The sequence below is a fragment of the Hippoglossus hippoglossus genome, chromosome 20 (assembly GCF_009819705.1).
Source record: "Hippoglossus hippoglossus isolate fHipHip1 chromosome 20, fHipHip1.pri, whole genome shotgun sequence".
NCBI lineage: Eukaryota > Metazoa > Chordata > Actinopteri > Pleuronectiformes > Pleuronectidae > Hippoglossus > Hippoglossus hippoglossus.
Genome location: NC_047170.1, coordinates 7243189 through 7264127, shown reverse-complemented (window position 1 = coordinate 7264127; position 20939 = coordinate 7243189). Strand labels below are relative to the sequence as shown.

At 42.5% G+C, this 20939-nt stretch overlaps 1 protein-coding gene across 3 annotated transcripts in view; it reads left to right on the top strand.

Annotated features, from left to right (window-relative positions):
- The window catches only part of LOC117753898 (matrix metalloproteinase-16-like), a 69110-nt gene that overhangs the window by 34635 nt on the left and 13536 nt on the right, over nucleotides 1–20939 (top strand). For all 3 annotated transcript variants that reach the window (XM_034572398.1, XM_034572399.1, XM_034572400.1), the window contains 2 exons: nucleotides 10670–10831; nucleotides 13486–13703. In XM_034572398.1, coding sequence (XP_034428289.1) covers nucleotides 10670–10831; nucleotides 13486–13703 — 380 coding nt within the window. The remainder of the gene's footprint in view (nucleotides 1–10669; nucleotides 10832–13485; nucleotides 13704–20939) is intronic.

Sequence of the window (20939 nt, the reverse complement as noted above, 5' to 3'; positions counted from 1 at the left end):
CAGCATCGAAACATCTCTGTCTGATCGCTATCTTCATGAGCTCATACATCATGTCTGTTTAGCCTAGATCTTTTTTGAGAGTGACTTTGTGTGGTTTAGTTGATGGTCAGGGAGCAGGTCTGATAAGTGGCAAAGTCCAAGCCTCGTTCAAGCTCTTCTTTAGTGAAGCTGCATAAAGGAGGATTTTCCCTCAGTATCTGTTATTGTCTGTATAAAGTGACAAAGCCATTGACCTGAACGCTGACTGCGATTAAGACTGGAATCTGATCGTGGGTTTATGTCTCCAAGCTGCTTCTCAGTTAGAGGTCAATCCAAGAAAGTAACACGTTCCATCTGTTTCATGTTGTTCAGCTTCTCTCTGTCCTCCTGACTCTGTCGCTATCCTCCTTTATCTTTGTCCTTCTGTCTCCTCTGCTTCTACCCCTACCTCTCTCATATCTCCCAAAGAAAATAAATGGGCACAATCAGGTGATCTTTATCTTTAACTGGAAGCAGCATGAGGACGTGTGCAGCATGGCTCCATTCGAGCAGCGGTAGGAACAGTATTGATGGTTGAGTTACTGTAGTAAAATAATTTGTGGGAGGACACAGGCGGTAAAACAGCAAAGAAAACATAGACACACACACACACACACACACACACACACACACACACACACACACACTCACACTCTACCTTGGGCAGCTTATCTCAGGGATGCAGGGTGACAGTGGACAACACATGATGCAACACCATAATATGATAGAGTGCTCCATAATAGATAAGATACTACACAATGCCATGATATATTAATTAATATATCAATATATATTATTCTGTACAATGTATGTCTGAGTGATATGATCTAATACATAGTCAGTTTAAGTAGTTATATTTTCTCTTAGGTAACATACAGGCTGTCATAGATTAAAATAATCATTATTGTAATCTGTTTTCCATTTTATATATATATATCCCAGACTTCAATATGTTCATGGCCCCTTTCTGAGCCAAGCCTGTGCTCCTGTAAACATCAGCATTATTAGACAGCGGCAGAGAAAGGAAAAATCTGGTGATTAATAAAAACAACTTCATCATGGTACAAAACATGAGCTGAAGTAGTCAGATGCTGCAGCAGTAGCAGGTGGTGACGCCACTAACGGGGATGGGAGGCAGGAATCAACACAGTCTTTATGGAAACAAACAGCAGGGTTGATGGGAAATGTACCCTTAAATATCTGCTAGCTGTGAAAACACATAACACTTAGATAAAGGCGTATACCTGACTTGACTGTGTGTACAGGGTCTCCTACTCAGCTACTTCACCTTATCTTCAATTATGGGGAAGTGTAAGTAATTCTGGGAACCTGATTCCCCTTTATATCTGAGATATATATATATATATATACACACGACATTGGTCCTACTTTTTTTTCATTATGATATTAAGAAGATATAAAAAAGGCTTAAAAATGTAACCTGCCAAAGCCTTGTGTTTAATTTGTTTAATTTGTTAAACAAAGCACCTTTAACAACTTGTTTATTGTACGTGAAAATATCTTTTATGGTGACATAACCATTCACTTTGAATTCACTGTGGAGAAAGATAAGGCTTATAAATCCCTGCCTTCAGACTGAAGGGCTGAAATGAAGAGAAACAAAGCGGAGATATCACTGTGTGTTCCTGCCCACCAGGCTGACACTAGAAATAGACGGCTGCCTACTGACGGCAGCATCAACCTCCACGTGGGCGGCAGTGCTCTCTTCCGCCCCCACACATGAATACACACGCGCGAAAACAAATCGAGCACCTGGGGAGGCCTGCCCTCCCACCGGTCAGTCAGATGCTCTCATAACCCTGTACCCATAATCCTTAGCAAACAAAAAGTGTACACAACTCTGCTGAGGGTACATCTCACACACTTTAACAGTTTTCAAGAAATATGACTAGTGTAACTTGTGCCTACTTTGTATCTAAAGGTAGAGGTAGGCATGTTGGCATCAGTGTTGTACATGTCACCTCAGTGACCAGTCATCTCTGTTTGGAAAATGAAAGGTAATTGTGTTTTCTATAAACTCTGACAAGCTCATTCTAAAGACCTCAGGCAAGAAGCTATGAAACACACGACTGTGTATAAATATCTGAGGTGTCGTTCTGCATCCTGGAAGAACGTCTCACATCAAAAATCTTCTGTTGATCCAGTTAAAAAGCAAGATGGATTTTGATTTGAAAACAAAAGGAAAAATCTAGAAAAGGCTAAAATTATTGGAGGCAGTCAATATGAGAAATTGAAACAGTGGAAGTTGTAGCTGAAGCTAAAGTGTCTGTTGCATTTTTATTGAAACTCTTTCAAATATCAAAACGACAAACGGTAACAAACCCAATGGGCAGAAAAAATGATTACTTTACAAACATGAAACACACTCATTCATGTCCCAATTGTCTCCTCGCCCACAGCTGAACGTTTAGCTGATGTGGAAGTGCTTCAGCTTCTGTGTTGTATTGGGTGCGGACAGGTGACGTGGTGACATTTATCTCATCCAGAGGATAGAAAAATGTGGCCAACGAGCAAGAAGTAACCAACCAAAGCCATTTCTAATCCTGAAATTGGGTCTGTACATTATCTGTAGTTTGCCTGTCAAATATGAAGAGATAACAGGAACAGGACAAATTTCACTGCCGAAATCACGTGTCTTTGTTTAAAGCACATCAACACCTGCGTCAGCCGCTATCACCAAAAGCTCTAGAATCTTGTTGTCTTTCCAAGTTGACATCTTCGTCACTGCCCTCTATGTGCATGACTGACAAATTGGACTGAACAGAACATCTTTTATTACAATCGATTCTTCATTATTCCATGGACTTTTTTGTGAAGCACTTTGTAACCTCGTTTAGATAAGTGCTATACAAATGAAGTTATTATTATTTTCATTATTATGACAAATTGCTCTTTTTCATCCTGAGATATTTGTATTGTTAAAAAAATGTTTTGTCTGTTGCGGACTTTAAAACTTAACACGCCTGATCCGTACAATGTTTTTCCCGCAAAGAATATTCATTTTACATCCTCTGGTTTACTGGAACAAGCTGAGTTTACAAATGGATGCAGCTGCAGGAGTGTGAGTGTTTGTATGCGTGTGTATGTGTGAACTGCTGAACGCACACTTGCACACAACAACTCTTGCAAATGCATTATTAATGATAAATGATCACAATAAGATGTACACACACCCTGGCTCGCTTCCAGGTGCTGCGCAGAGATAAACACGACAAGAATAAAGGATGCCATGTCTGGATCCCTGGCTACGTCTGTAGCAGTCTCAGTAAATAATCTCTCCAGTGTACATATGTTGCTCCCATCAGCTGTGGTTTTGTACCCTGAGAAGCTGGGAGAGTTCCGTGTGATAGATTCAACGGGACAAGTGTTGCTGAACCAGTGTCAACAGCCTGGAGCGAGGGCACAGAGAGAAGGGATGGAAGTGGTGAGGAGGGAGCAAAGCAAGTGGAACAACAGACTGGAGAAGATGATGAACCTCAGTGGGAAGTGGATGGTGCTGACTCTGACACTGCAGAGTTAAGGCTTAACCACACAAACGGCGGCTTAGTCAAAATTTCTGCTAGAGTGATAGAGGAAAAATCCTGAGTCACAAAATTTGAGCTGATTTCACTCACACTTTCTTGTAGCTTCCCTCACATGAGACAGGTTGTAAAAAAAGAACCATAAGCTTGACAACCTTAATCTGACCAAACCAAACTATCTCTGTGATGGAAGTCGAGACAGTCGAACTGGGCTTTTGTTCTGATGCACCCAGTTCGTCTACGCCAGGAAGTTTTTACATAGTTGCTGTGTACTTGAAGTTTCTGGTTAACAAATTGTCAGACTGTTGGGTGCAGAAAGTCACTAGTTCGATCCCAGTCGCCCCTGTTCTGCATGCCAAAGTGTCCTTGGACAAGAACCACAAATTGCCCCAGACAACTGTGCCGCTAGTCTGTGATAGATACATAGATGCACTGTATGAATTTGTGTGTGAATGGCTGAATGGTAAAACTGTGCTGTAAAGCTATTGAGTCATTGAGGTCATCAAGACTAGAAAACCTCCATATGAATAAAGACAATTTACATTTTACAACAAGTGGTAGTTAGCTGTTAGCAGTTAGCAGAAAGCCAAACCATTGCAGACATAACTGTTTAACTTGAGGATTTTTTTTCATTGTGACTGTGACAAACTTGACAAACTTTCTTTTTCACAAACAAAGATGAAACTACGTTTTACGGTCCAGCTTGGTCATGAAAATTCCCGGAATCGGCACCTTGGTGTCTGGAAATTACTGTGGTGAAATGTACCAAATGGTTTGCTGTGTTTGGACGCCGTTGTACTTTGGCTGCTGTCTTCACAGTGGACGCTCTGTCGAGCACGGCTACACAGCTCTGGAGTGACAGCCAGCAGAGCTCCTTAAATGTGTGTGTGTGTGTGTGGGTGTGGGTGGGTGGGTGGGTGACTGTGGGTGTGGGTGTGGGTGGGTGGGTGACTGTGTGTGTGTGCATGCGTGCCTGGGGCCCTCTGAACCAGGCACTGAACCACTGGGCCGAGATCCAGTGCAGCACAGCTCTCATTGACTCACACCGTTTCACTGTGTGCACTGCCTCTCTGGACTTCACATACTGAATCTGCAACTTCCCTCAGGGCCGAGGGCTGGTCTGATTTCTGACGACGTACCGGCTCAGAGAAAAAACTGTGTCAGTGTTGTGAAGGTCTCCTCGGCTTCCTTCTCTTCACCGCTGAGCTCAGTCAGTGACGGTAAAACACCTTACAGTAGTGGCACTGGCTTACGTTGCATAATAGCTCATTGCAAAACCAATACCGTTTTTTTCATTTCACTGTAGCTGTTCAATTACTTTTCATGTTTCAGTTGTTTTAGATTGGGACTGATCAGCTGCCCCCCCCTTCCAATTTCTCTTTAATCACACTGAGACTCTACATGAACTGTAACAAAAGAGTTTCTTAGTAAAATAAGATTATTTCCTCTCTCTCTTCCTGAACTTCATGTGTGCAGAGTGGAGGCTCATGAGACATTACATCTTACATCAGTGGCTCCAAGCCAGGGGAAATATTAGCCCATCTGATTTACGAACAAGAGCAGAAAGTATCCACATATGCCCACATGTTGCATTTGAGAGGGGGTGAGCAAAGAAGTGTTAAGTAATGTTTAAATGGTCAAAAAAGTAAAAAATACACCATTAAAAGAAAATTTTTGAAAAATGCCTAATTAATTTTGAACTTGGTGCTACGAACTAACCAGTAACCGTTCACCTTTTATAAAAACGATGACTTTAACAATATCCATAAAATCATCCGTAATATATTTAATAGTTTTGTTGTATAATCATTTAGCACCCAGTGTAAGTTAGAGTAAAAGGGTGCTGTACTTGCTGTGACAGGGCCGTATGGGCTTTACATGTTGCCGATTCTCTACCTAACTACCAGGAACATTCATGAAATTACCACAAAGACCTTCTGTGAATGTTTGGCGCTAGACTCTTGGGGAGCCGAACAGTGGGAAACATGTTCAGCGCAACTGGGACAAAGAGAGCGGCTATGCCTGCTTACACTTGGACACAAAACAACCGCGATGGCGTAAGAGCAGTAACAGTTGGAGCTCTGAAGAAAGGCTGTAGGAGTCTCTGAGGAGTAGGAGTAGTTCAACTCTGCTGGGCGTCCTTGTCAGTATAAAAAGCCCAGCAGACGTTTCAAAGTTATAAAGTATTTGAAGTGACGTCCCAACGAACGTAAGTAATATATAGCCAAATTAAGAATTACCGACCGAAATCAGGTCGCAATTTTTACATTAGCTTAATGTGCATTGAATTTCGGCAATAATTCCAATGCTTATTATTCAATCATTGTGCAAGGGTAAGAGTTCACAACACCATGAAACCTCATGGTGTTGTTTACACATGAGAGCATGAGAGCACAAATAGTCCTACAGTCAATGCCCAGTTCTATGAAAAAGGAGTGAGGGTTGTTATAGTGTTGTTTGAGGGCTTCTGATGTTGATGTAGCGAACTAACCAACCGTACCAACAATCATTGCATCCCTTCACTGGTTGCCAGTTAAATTCTGGATTGATTTCAAGATTCTTTCAATAACTTTCAAAGTTTTAATTCCTTTTATATCTTTTAATCTTACTTTTATTGCAACTATATTTTATGTAGTTTCTTAAATGGGACAGCTTTTGACTCTGCTGCCTATGACAGTATAGGTGTTTAGTTTAAAAAGGCATAGAGGTAATGATGTCTGATCTACATGGCATAGCACTGCCATACAAGCCAGTAGCCAGTCAGATTCACCTTTAGCCTCAGCATGCCCTCAGGTTCAGATTTTTATCATTATTGCGATTAAAAGGCCGAAACACCTGATGACGCCAAGGCACAACTGAAGATTATTATTTTCAATATAACAACCAGTCTAACAGAGCTTAAATGGTTACACAACGTTTCCTGGTCTCTCTCTCCCCCTCTCCCCCTCTGTCTCTTCTCTTCCCCATTTTTCTCCGTTCACCCCAACCGGTCAAGGCAAATGACCGCCCACACCGAGTCTGGTTCTGCAAGAGGTTTCTTCCAGTGGATGAGCGGGTTTTTTCTCTCCACAGTCACCAAAGTGCTTGCTCATTGTGGGAAATGTACAAATTTTAAGGTCTCGACCTTAGTATGTTATGATTTGGCACCTAAGATTGAACTGAATATCTTTTATTTCTATTCATTCACTTTTGCCATGGATTTTGTGAAGCACTTTGTAACCTTGTTAAGATAAGTGCTATACAAAAAAAGGTATTATTATTATTATTATTATTATTATTATCATTATTATTAATGTTTATGGGGATGTTGAGCTTTCAAAAGCCTCTGACTGGAGAGAGGCCTCTTGCTAGTGTTGCTGGTTCGTATACTCTGGACGACAAAAGACACAAGGGATAAAAAAAAAAAAACATCAGAAAGATGAGGGAAGCCTTTTTAAAGGCAACAGGTGGACGGCCTGCTGGTCACCCTGGCTTGTATCTGACATCTTGTATTGAGCGAACCACGGGCGCTTAGTTAAACACTGAGGAAGCAGAGAGGTTTACAGGCCCCTGGAGGCCTGCGCTGACAACCCAAGCTATTACTGCAATTGAACAGCCATGTCCAGGGACCCTTTTCTGATTTGTGGGCCAGTGTGTGTGTGTGTGAGAGTTTATGTCCGAAACCTCCGTCTTCCCCATGTCACGTGTGCCCCCAGCCGACAGACGGACCGCAGTGGCGTGTGCCGGGAGCTGGTAAATTACGGATGAAGAGCAGGTAGAGTTTTCTGGTTTCTAATCACAACCACTGTTTACTTTACTGCAACGCCCTGTGGGGAAAGACAGAGAGAGGTATGTCTGGTCATAAATCTCCAGCGACTCTCCTCCTCCACCTTCCCCACTCCATCTTTCTTCTTCTTTTTTTTCTTTCATCGCTGCTACACTATCTCATTAGCTGCAACCTTGACCTGTCCTGAGGAGAGTGTCGGCAAGCCTGCTGCTGCCGTGGGCTGCTGCTGTGATCGTTGCAAATACTTTACAATCATGTAACAGTGCTGGAACTGTGTGTTGTGATACTACTAAATAAAGTTATCGTATCACTGAATTACTGCTGAAACCAGTAGAAACACTATATTGTGAAAAATACAGGACTCACTGTCACAAAAACTTGTTGCCCTTCAACTGTGAACCACCTCCCACCTAATCTGCTGCATTTTTGTGTGTCTGGGGCTGAGATATGGCCACTGACAGGAGATTGCTGTAACAAATGCCGAGGTCAAAGGTTGCGGTTGTATAATTCATCATCTCCATCTTTTGTGCTGGCAAGTACACTGGAGCAACTTACAAGATAACAAGTAGACCTGAGTCTTATCGCTTTCCTAGCCTCAGTTTCCCCTTTCTCTTTATCATCCTGTATTTTTTCCCCTTTTCCTCCTGCAGCTATCGCACCAAACGCCCTTTCTCCTCCGTTTACTGCACCTTCTTTAATCTCTGTATTTACCTACTCTTTTAAATTCCTCCTCCCACTCCTCTTTCCCTCCCTCTCCCGTTGCTTTATTTCTCGACTGCATCTCACTTCTTTCCCTCTCTTGTACACCATCACCTCTTTGTCTCTTTCACCCTTAGCTGTCTGCCTGCACATCCTCCCCGTCTCGTTCCACTCTCTTCCCTGTTTCCCTTGTAGCCTCTGTTTACCTTCCAGCTGATAATAAGCCAGGCAGTACACATGGATGTGTTTTTGGCCCCGGGGGCCGGCAGGACGTCCCTGTCTATCACAGTGTGACTTACATAAGCAACTGAAAGAAAGTGACAACAATGACCTCAAATGGCCCCAGGAGGCTGCCTCGAGATTGAGGGAGGGAGACAGTCGTTCGTTTTACTCACACAGCTGATGTGAATGCAGCATCTGCAGCATCAGGACATGGACACGTTCATGCCTCTGTGCCAGCAATAGCCATTTGTGGGAGGCCTTATGTTTTCGGGTTGTTTGTCTGTCATATTCCTGTGAACACAATACCTCAAGAATGCCTCGAAGAAAACGTTCAGTTGGATTCAAGGATGATTTGATTAGATATTGCAACGTCAATGTTGCTGTGACCTCACAAAACACATTTGTCACCTTGTGAACACGATGTCTCGGTAACACCTCAAGGGAATCCTTTCAAATTTACTAGAAGTGTTAACTTGGACACACGGATGCATCAAATAGAGCTCGGTGGTCAAAGGTCAAGGTCACTGTGACCTTATGTTGTGGTGAATATGATATTTCAGGGAAACTGTGTCAATATAGGGATATTTCACATTTCGCCAATGAATACACTGATAGCTTTTATTAAATTTCTTTTAAGTTGAGCACTAGATGGTGGAGGCATACAACCACAGTGTGGTTATTGAAGTTATAAAATAACTTTTCACATATTTACATTTGACAAATTAAATTGAAATCCATACCAGGTGTTACCAACCATATGTGTGTTTACTAACTACACAATGAATTATTAATTTAAACTTTATCAAGCACTTTGGATTGTGCTGATGAAGCGTTTTGTGCTGCAAAGGGTGAAACCCTGTTTTTCTTCACAAGTGGATCCTAAATCACTGAGCTGTTTCTTCTCCGTATCTCCTTTCTTTTCTTTGCCTCACCTTATTTTCTATGAAGTTTCTCTTCACACACTTGTTCAATCTTACAAACTTTGCATTCATTGTGCCTGTGAGTGTCTGTATTTCTGCAGACTTTTCGTAGCAGCCGATTTTCATCGGAAGGATGTTGCTGAAATGTGAAGTGTTCTCCACAAAGCGCTGGTTTGTTAATGCTGTTTGTGATTCTCTCTACACCTGTGACTTTACATCAGCCTTGTAAAGACTCATTGATAATTACAAAGTCAAATATCCTTCACAAGGACCAATTAAAACAGTTTCTCAGTGGTACATTTTTAAGTATTGTACAGTGGTAGCTAAGAAAGGACCTGATCCACCGTCACTATCTGCTGATGTGTTATTCATGTGACAGATTTGCTGCAGATAAGTGCGCCCCTTTAGCAGGAATCACAATGAATAAGTGATGCTCTTTTTCATTCCTGACGCATCTCTCGCTGTGATGAGAACAGCAGGGAAGGGTAAAACTGAAGAGAGATGACAGCGGGGAGAGCATCAGAGGGACAACCTTCAAATTCAAATTTTTCTGTCCTATTTTTAGCCGTTGACCACCACAAGTTATAACTCTAACTGAAAAATATTTTTTGTCTTTAAATGTTGTAATGCCAAAAAACCAGCGACCACTGTTTGTCAAAGTTTTTATTTATGATGGGGAAAGAAAATTTGAATGAATCACAGCAGTGACATTTTTCACATGTCGCAGTGGAGTCAGCTTCCCAGCTTCCCACAGACAGCCAGTGTGCCATTATAAATAAGACCAGACGTAGTTGTCTAACCCTAATTGTACACCAACGTGTTTCTCCACAATGATAATGAGCTTCTTCATGGATTGGATTTGACAGTTTGGCCAAACATTATAAAGGAGCTTGAGGAGGAGGGGTTTCTGTTGTTGTTTTGGTTGCTGGTGAAGCTAGCTGAGGAATGTCTTTAAAAGCCCAGATATCTCAGTGCAGTACAACCGGAGTCTGGCTGTTGGGTCTGCAGAGAGTTTCTGGGTCATAAGGTCAACCTGGTACATTCACTGTCATACGACGACTCAAGATTAATCACAGAGAGTAGGGGTTTCCCTGCTCTGTCAGGGAATTCACATGCTATGTAACCCACTGCGTAAATTATTATTGGATTATCTACACTCACACACGCACATTCACATATGTCTGGATTCATTGTGGGGATTGTACACAGACCATTTAATGTTCTAAACATGAACTAGACTGGAACTTTTTCTCACAAAGGCTCCTGCTTATTTAAATCACCCAGAACAAAACTCAGCAGACTTGGCTTTATTGTGAAGGAACCACTGTTGCACTGCCAACTTGAACAGGTGCAACCTGACAAGCTGCGAGGTGACAGAAAATAACCCAGAACTGACCAACACTTTGACTCATCTGTTCATGCTGCAAAACACATTTTTGCTGTTGAGCACTGCACTGACGGACCTGCTGTATCTTTTCTTTTTTTCCTTTGTCTGTTTCTAGGTAACGATTTGTTCCTGGTAGCGGTCCACGAGCTCGGTCACGCTTTGGGCCTCGAGCACTCCAATGATCCCACGGCCATCATGGCTCCTTTCTACCAGTACATGGACACTGACAACTTCAAACTGCCCATGGACGACCTGCAGGGCATCCAGAAGATTTATGGTACGGCTTTCTGGCTTTATGCAGATGTCAGGACCCAGCTCGTAAGAGCGGAGGGAAGCAAACTTAAAACCACATGTTTTTGGTCAAATAAACATATACATTTTTAGTACTAAACAAACTAGCTAAAGTAAAAGAGGAAACAGATGTGGTTTAAAACAATGAAACACATATGACCAGCCTTGGCCTGCAGCAATGACGGTGGTGTGATTATCAGTCTGGTCACGGTCCTCTCCAGAGTAATCTGTATTAACATTAACAGTGGACATTAACACACTGGGACGACCTGCTGATCCCACAGTGACTGCTGGAAATAAGACAATGTTTGCATGCTTCAGTAACTCTCACACCAGGTACACTCATTATTAACCATTAACCAACAATAAGAATTTTGACTTATTAATCAGTTGAACAGTTAGAATATGTGTACATATTGTCAAGCTGTCTGCTATGCTGAGGACTAAGGTAGGCCTGGCCACTAAACATGCACACAGTACACCCTCATGCTCACTGGAGTGACAAGATTGTGTTATGATGAGGTCTACCTGCCTGCTTGGGATGGTCAAAACTTTATGGATGTTTTCATGGTTCAGTGTGGTTTCTTCTGGTACTGCTGACTGCACAGTCTGACCTTGACCAACAGATCAATATTTTTGCAAGAGAAAGTGAGAGAGAGGGGCCAAGTGCACTGCACACAGCTTACAACGACGTAACAGTGCAAAATACTATCGTCAAAAATATAATCTAAAACGTTTATGTTATAAAAGAATAGTAAAAAACAATTTCAGATCATTATGAAACTGTGGCAGGTCAAATGAGGCTATGGCATGCCGCCACAATCTAGGTAATTAATAGAAAAACCTGTGTACACATGTGCTGCTTGATATGGTGTTCCAGTTTTGTTTGTGTGTTGTGAAGATACCCATCAGTTTCCCATTAATATACACATTTCCACACGGTGGTCTCAACCTCAGTTTGACATTTAAGTTTGGAAACAGTGACAGTGTTGCCCATTACAGCTGCAGGGCTGTAAAACAGTCGCACTCTGCTGAGATGACTCTGGTCTACATTAGCACATTAACACAAGAGGCTGCCATCTGCTTACATGGTCAGGGTTTGTCCCTCTGGGAGTGGCAGACCTGGGCGAACTATCAAGTCGCTCCTTCCTCCCTCCCTCTTCCAGAGTTGAAGGACAGGATAAGCGGTGGCAGCTCTTCGCTCAGACAGGGAAGTCTTTTCACATTAAAGTTTGAATCTACATGAAGGACCTCCTTCCCACCTGGACACACAGACATAAGACAGGTGTTGATATGATTTCATTATCTCTGATGTCTAATATAAATAAATAAAATAAAATCCACTTGGAAACTAGAGAAACAAAAAGCTGCAGGCCTTCATTTGATTCGCAACGTATTTATTCGGCCAGATACTGATTCACTGCTGTGTGTATATATTTATATGAAGAGTTGGGTCACCGGTTCTTTGATCCTAGCTTCAAGTCTGCATCACCAAATCCTTTTAAAGACAAAAGAAAAACTGTGAGCAATGGTGAAAGACAAATATATTAAATAAACCAACAAATAAACTTTATATCAGACTGGATAGAGTAGGAAATAGTTTTTTGTTCTACTTCCACAGCTTCAAAATGAGTTGTTGTCAACAACATGCATTCTGATTGGTCAGATGTATATTGAAACCTTGGATCGACCTTGGTTCCCAAAAAATAATATCCCAAGTATCTTTTAGTGAAATTCCGTCACTGATGTGAAAGCTCGCATTAACTGGAAACAGGTCTGAAATAATGTGCAAACTCATCACATGAAAAAAGGCCTTCAGTCTGTTGTCATGGTTTCTCATCATGTTGTTGTTTGTGTGAGTGTGCGAGTGCATGTTTGCTACATGTCCAGCTGACTGTGGGTCTGATTACATAACTGCAATCTGGGGCGCATTTCAGGGGATTTAGTTCCCTCTCATGTAGCCCCCCCGATCGACTTGTTCAACTAATATGTTGGTTTATCTTTTGATTGCTCACTATAGATCTACTCCACTGGAGCCTCATTCAGTTCTTTTATCCTCTTCGTTCGCTGGCATGTGAAATCATTTATCACATCTGGTTACAGCAGACTTTTATTTACTGTCTGTACCCCATCGTTACTCATTGATCCTTTAATAAGGGTATGTGGGGGGCTTGTTTGTCACATTTTCATCTTTCAAACTGCAGTCTTGTAGTCCTGCATCTGTAGGCCCCAGTCAGCACATGGCAGCTCACATCCTCGTCTTCACACTTTCTCTGTCATATTCACGCGTCGTCAATTATTCATACGCACAACACGCTCGCTCGCCCTGCCTCTCGCTCTCCTTCTCTCATGTAATTCATGAATGTTAAATGACACCAGGGCATGTCTACTCAGAACACTTTATTTTTACCTCACTGTGTACATTTAGCACATTATTAATACCTTTCTGTTCATCTCAACGTATTGTTTTCTGCTGAGCTGCTGATATACATGTAGTGAATCAGGGTTTGTTTCAATGTGTACACAGTTATTTATGATAAGTCCTCCCATGAGAGTCAGAAATGTGGTGCTGGTAGCAGATACAAAGTATGTATCACATATACTGACTTTTTGTTTCTTTTTTTATCTCACTTCCTCCAGGGCCTCCCGATAAGATTCTCCAGCCCACTAAGCCTTTGCCGACAGCGCCCCCACCCCGCTCTCATCTTCCCTCAGACCCCCGTAAGCCAGACAGGCAGACGCGACCTCCGAGGCTGCCCCCAGGGGACAGGCCGTCCCACCCCAATGCTAAACCCAACATCTGCGATGGCGGCTTCAACACGCTGGCCATCCTCAGGAGAGAGATGTTCGTCTTCAAGGTGAGAGCCTGTGATTTGGAACAAACACATTTACTTCTGGAGCTTTTAAACCCTGGAGCCCGTTTTACCAACAGCCAGAATCTCTGAGAAGTGTGACTCCACATGCCAGAGCTACTCTGGAGAACTGTGGGTACTTTCATAATATTTCCAAACCAACAACATATACCTGAGGAGATTTCTGGCTATAGAATAAAACTAATCTGCAGATGAAAGCAACAAAAGAACATCCCATCCCTGGATTCAGACCAGTGCAAATGGTCTGTAGGTCTGAAAACACCCTGTGGAGAGAGCTGCAGCTGACAGTAGTTGAATGTGGTATAAGTTTATTCAGAACTTGGAGGATTACCTAAATATACAGAGAATGGGAGCTTTTCTGATAATCTGCTTCATGTTTATTGCGGTATGTGCATAGTGTGGAAAAGCTTACTTGGATGAAATGTAAGCCATTACACCTTAGTAGAAAAGTTGGCTGGAGAGAAAACTGATAGTCTGGTTATAGCTTGTAGAAATATTATCTTAAATATTTATTATCCCCGTGTATTTTATTGCATAATTATAGAAACCATTATGTCTAAAAGGAGCTTTTTCCAGGTTACTTGAGGCCAATTTAGAAGGAATTTTGGACAAAGCGGGTGTTTTACTAAGTATGAGTGCGGTGCAGCACAGTTTTCCTTTCTTCCAACATACTGCCTGGTTTTCAGAACAAGAGAAAAAGCACACATGTCCCTTAATGCATCTTTATCCTTGGTCTAAGCTTGTGAGCACAAGACCTTGGCAACATGCAGAAAGGAACAGAGAGAAACCTGGGGGCAGCACAAAGCGATCCTATGTTCTCCACAGAGAGGGGAAAGAGTGCCTCTGATGCTTCATGTGAGTGTGGCTGTATTTTCTCTAAGGAGATATAAATAGACGGTTTTCATTGGTTAAATAAGAAGCTTGTGGAGCTCGGGGGGGAAAAACCCTTTCTGTCCTCTCTGCCCCCGCCACCGCCTCCACCAGCACCGCCACCAGTGTGCTGGGAGCCAGAGCTGCTACCTGTGAAGGTACTTAACTAAAGCTTCTTTCAGACATGAAGTATGGAAAATCGCATCTGGGCTTTGCCTTTCACACATGACGAACGCAGCAGAAGAACAGGAAAATGTTCACTCGCTGTGAATTTTCCGGGCATTTTCTTGCTGTATTCTCACATGGACTCACTCAGGAAAAGCTCCCGATAATATCCGGAGCAACTGACTCAGACATTTGCGGTTGCCCCTCTGGATCATTTCAGGGGAGAGTCTAGAGTTCAGTGCATGTCTGGAAGCAACGTCAATGTTGCCGCTGTGTCCGTTTTGTGGTGGAACTAATATCCACTTGTTCCAATGTTCCAATGTCCTGTCCTGAAGACCATGAGATTTCTGCAGATCTCAGAGGAAGCTCTGGCTTTTTATAGACGGGGACTGTGCATCTACTGTAACACTCGCTTTTAGAAAATTTAATTTGCATGTGTCAGTGCACTAATGAAATGTCTTGCCACTACTTTTAAAAGAATGACTAGTCAAAGTGGGCCAGTGCCTCTACTTTAATGTGTCATAACTGATTACTTTAATGTAATAACTACAAAAACAGCAGCTGTTGCACAGATAACCATTTATGTTGAGGGAACTGTAGTATTAAAAATGGATTATTCCGCTGTCCACGCTGCAACCTTGAGAAAAGACATACAGTACCTGAAACCTCCAAACCAACAAATATTAAAAGTGTTAGTATTGATATGAAACAACAAAGATAAAACCGTAGAGGTTCTGATAGGAGGCTAAATGAGTAGGAGTGCGTGTAATAGCCCATGGCTCCATCAGTTTGGAGGCTTTGATGAAAGTTGGTCTCTTCTGGCCGTTTTGTAGAAGCTTCGTCTCCCACTCTGCCAAAGGTGTAGGTGGGTGGATGCGAGGGAACACATCTAAGTGCTGCTGTAAATCCACTGCGTTCACATCATTAGGACCACCAGTAACATCAGGACTCTGATGATTTCCTCCCTTTAGCATAATCCACGTCTCAGCTAGGGAATCAAGTGTGGCTGGGGGAGTGAAATCAAGAAGGGAGCACAGGTTTGACTTGGATTTACTCAGTGAGTGTGTTTCACAGGAGGAGCAGGTGGTCCTAATATTTCTTGCCTCGCAGTGTGAGTTGTGCCAGTTTTCTCCACAACACCGAGGTTTCGTCTTGATGCGTTCGTCCCTGGAATCACAATGAGTGACACAGAGCTTGATTTACGTCCTTTGGAGCTCAGCAAGGTCAATGCACGATTGAGAGGACTGGTTAAATGATGGCTGCCTGAAGGATTTACAGCTCCTTGTTTAAAATTTATTTTAGTTTTTGTCTCTTGTTACTGTTGTTTATGAGGCTGATTTCCTCTTTGCTTTATTGTTGGATTAATTGTCGGCTTGGTTACTTCAGCTGCAGGTCTTTTTGTCCTGCACGGCTTGGCTACACTCACCATCCCCACTTAATTGTTTTGGAAGAGTCAAGTGATTACAGCAGACATCTCAGCAGTCAGAGAGCCCTAAGGTCCACAGGTGGTCCAGCAATGTAAAGTAGGGGGGTTTAGAGTAAAGACTGCAGGAGGGTTTATCTGGTCGAACACACTGAGAGCGCAGAGGCCAGGCTTGTTGAACCTGTCTGAGGTTTGTTTGGCTGGGATTTTACTCATGTTACTTAGATTTTCATAGAATCATTTGAGTGAAGTCAATATTTTTGGTCCGTTCCTGTTAATTGTAACAGAAGAGGAACCATTCACACCACATCTCAAACAATTACCTCTGTTCAGTTTTCTGCCATTGAAAGTACAGAGTGTGTTTGTCCGAACCCGTGCAAGGCCAGGAGAAGACTAACAGAGCCCGATCTCGACAGGTATTCTGTTTTTTGTGTGTCCGAACCCAACCTGAGCCTGATGCAGTAAGTATCAGCTGAGTTTGTGTTATGTTGAAGCACATGGTTATTGCTTGTTTTCCCTGATTACAGACATATGCAGTCAAGTAAATCAAGATAGCCCAGCCAACTTGACTGAACCCAAACCAAATATAATTTGAACATTTTTGTCCAAACCCAGTCTAGCATGTAGGGTCCCAACTGGTTCCAATGGGCATCAACTCTCTAGTATTGATGTATGTCTTCACAACAGTTTACATCCAAGTAAATCTCAATCTACTGGGAACATCAAGGATGTCAGTAAGGTCTTTCCAGACTGTCAGAGCTGACGTTAGTAACATTAATGGTGTGCACAACCCCTGCAACAGAGGAGACTGTCTTCAAAACCTTCCACTTCTTAAAGCTTTTTATTATGTAATATAGTTGGATTTAAAGGTTTCAGTCAATGCATTAACGAGAAGGAAAGTTACACGGGACCCTGTACAATTAACTTCAGTGATTAATCCCAGTAAAGGAGGTAAAAGGTTAATGCTTTACGCTTTATTACTTAGGTTGAATAGGCAATGAATGACTAATTTAGAATTATTCAGGCTACTTTAACTCAATCAAGTATAAAAATGGCATCCGAGCCACGCCGTCTGATCAGAGCCACCACAGAAGTTGGCGTCACGAGGTCAACACTGAGAAGAGCCTGACTTATACGAGGCAGTTGATCTAAAGAGCTGGGCAGGGAGTCACGCTGCTGAAGGTGGTGGTTTTTAAAGCGGCTCGTTTTTCTCCCTCACTGAGGCAACGGAGGGTCAGTGAAAGTTCACAGAGGACCGTGTGCAGCTGTTTGGATCCAGTGTCACCAGTAAATGTCCCACTAAAATTACACAGCTACCAATTTTACGATTGTGGCCACATCATGTTCAACCTTCTGTCAACCCACAAACCAAATTATATACATGTGTGGATAACCAGGTTTCCCCAGTATATAACTAGACAGCAAATCGCCAAGGATCTACTCATTTCCCATCAGGCTCTGAGTACTGTACAATATGGAAGCAGAGTTTGTTGCAATTTGTCAGTTTACAGAGTTGGAAAATTCAAATAGGACCAAGCCCTAATATTTTCTTCATGGGGGAATTTACTCAAATTTGGTCCAAATGTTCACTTGAACTCAAAGTTGAACTGACTGGTCTTCGGTGGACGCAGTGCTTAGTGACTTCATTTTCTTTTGAATGTGATATTTCACGAACACCCATGACATCTTGCAGAAAAATTCACTTGAACTTAAGGATGACCTGATTAGAATTTAGTCGTCAACGATACTGTCAGGATGAGTGATTAAAAGTAAGAGTTCACCGCAGCTGTCATGTAACGGTGACTAATTATGATGCATGGCTCTCCTGCTCCGAGCTGCACAGCCTCTTGAACTGCAGTCGGGTCCTCCCCCTCATCAGTCCATGACCGGCGCTCATCCTGAGACAGCCCATGAAAAAGGAAAGTTCCAGCCTCCAGCCCCACGTTCACTCACTGAGAGACACGTCCTTCCTTCGTGTGGACAAATTTAGAGCAGGGGACTGTGGGACGCCGCAGGGTCCCTTACTGTTCAGGATCGACCACTTGGTCACCGATGTCGGAGACGCACTTTTGATTTCAACATCCCTTAATGAGAACACAGTGGTCAAGGGAGCAGTAAGCTGTCCACCCTTCTTAGTGTCTCTGTCCCAGCGAAGAGCGAGATGGACATGATATATATTGGAGCACGTTCAACGGCACAAGTTTGTAACTTTCAAAAAAAGTCAACTTCACCTGAGAAATAAGTTTGCAAACTTTGAAATTGAGAGAAAGAAACGGTGAATGATGGTAGATGGAAAGATCAATACCACTCTAATGTCTAAAAGCCACAGTCAGGAGGTGATTAGCATAGCTTAGCATAGGCAAGGCCTCTAAATTTGAATAACAAGCCAGTTTTATATGTCATTTCTTATAATCCTGCACACAAAGTTAACATCTCACAGATGCCTTGGTATTGATATTTTCCTCTAACTCTCAGAAACCGTTGTGTGAAATAAAGGAGCCATGAGGAAACTGTGCCTCATTCTCTCTGTGGACACATCTTTCAAATCCACTCTGCTACACATCTTCACTTTAAAGTTTTCTTGTATCTCTGCAGTTAATACCACCCAGGACCATGTGACTAATGACTGTACGACAGATAATCAATCACAATGTGCACAGTTCTCAGTTGTCTCCCTCAAGATTCATTTGACTGCTTTTATTGGCGCTCTGAGGCATTTAGTGTGAATTGTGTTTTAATTGCAGCACCATTGTTATACAGTGTTTTGTAATTTATCAAAATTCGACACATCATGACACAAAAGTGAAGAAACGTCTCAATTGACTTCTCGATATGTTCTGTGTGGTCTATATATATATATCATCTACTTTTTTATAGTTACCGTATTTATAGCATAACAAGGGTGGCTTGGTTGGTTGTGCACAAAACCAGAGGGTCCGTGGTTTAATCCCCAACACTGCCAGTCTGCATTCCGAAGAGTCCTTGGGCAAGATACACTGCTGACAAAAAGCACTGTGTATAGAAGTGCTGTATAAATGTGTGTGTAAATGGGTAAAGCGATTTGAGCAGTTGATAAGACTAGAAAAACGCTTTATAAATACTGTCCATTTACAACAGAGATCAACAGCCATCTATAGTCAATGGTACATACTTTGTTCTGCAGAGGACTCTCTCGCTTTTATTGTACAAGAGATTCTCCTGGGAGTGACACTAAACACAGCGGCAGAGGCGTTGCCAGCACACATCCATGCTCCACCTGCATGGAAGTGAACAATGATTTATAACAGAAAGAAACAGCTGAAGCTTCAGAAGCTGCATCACTGTTCATTACTGTAGTGGCTGGATTTCAAGGGTCGTGCCTGATTTAGTTTGGGTGAGTTTAGTTGCAGGTGCTTGTGCAAAGACATCACTACACAACTGGGCACGTGCTAAAAGATAAAAAATAGATATTCTGCAGTTATTTTTCTCAGCGGAAAAAAGGGACCTTTTTGGCCAGAAATGCTGGTAAACTCTGATCTCAGGATTCTGGCTGTGAATTATTTACACCTGCGCTCTGCCCTCAGTCCGGCCAATTGTGTCCACGGCATTAACCCAGTGAGAGGTCAGCAGCACGGTCAGCCTGACACCACTGTCATATCCACAGCAGCAGATGCTTGCACAGGGCTGACCTGGACACTGCTGATTACAACGCTTTAGATATAACCTCAGAGCTACAGCCTAAACAAAAGGCACCCGTTTTTAGTTGTCTCGGTTGTGTTTAAGTATCATAAATAATATAAGAGTTTTTGAAAGTAAAAGGTAACAGATGTCTGGTAAACTGGTCTGTGAACAGCCCTGTGCTGCTTAATAACAGGAGCGTTTCATAGAAAGTCTTTGCTCTTTGATTCACCAAACAAACGCTTTGCTCAATTGGCTTCTTGTTTGTAGTTTGAAGTGGAATTCGCAGAGGGCCACGAGTCTGGGTCCCAGCCTTGTAAAGCTTTTTACTTCATTCAGGTGATGAGAAGACACCACATCATCTGTCCTTTATTCAGTTTGGAGCTGTGAAGGACATAACAGAAAGTCAGTGTGCGGAGGGTAAAGACATTGTAGCTCACCCTGAAGTAGTTTTAAAGATGCTCAGTCTGTAGGAACATACTGTCTGACAATGATCAGTAATAAAATATCAAGGTCAGATTATGAGACAATGGCAGGGAGGTCAAAAAACCCTGCTGTTTTCTGAGGACATAGAAGAAGACGTTCAACTCTGTTTAGTTTATCGATATTGAAAGCATCGCACCAAATTCAAGACTCCACTTCCTCCGACTCTTAACAATACGCATGCCAAGTGGGATTCTTGAGATTTGCGAGACTGAGATTTCTGGAATTGGTAGATAGAGGAACACTAAGAATTGTTTCTTTCTTCCTGCGGCCCCGTGGGCCCGTGCACCTGTGCCTGGTTTGTTTGTTCGGTGATCCATCTGTTGCCTTTATGTCTGTTTAAAGGGTTTTGCAATATATTTCTGCAGTAATCTTTGCGTGGCGCTGCCGTGTTCTCACGTCTTGATCCATGTACGTGTTTATTAAAATATAGGTGAAGCGTTGCCTTCCCATAATTCATCTGTTGCTTATCAGCTCAGCAGGCCTTTGCCGCTGCAGTCATGTGTCGCACAGCATTAACACAACTCTCAGCTCAGGTCAGCCGGGCAGCTCCTGCAGTTTGTGGCTGCACATTCCTTTAGAGAGTGTGGTAATTTAGCCACATTGCTCTGGGTGCATTATCA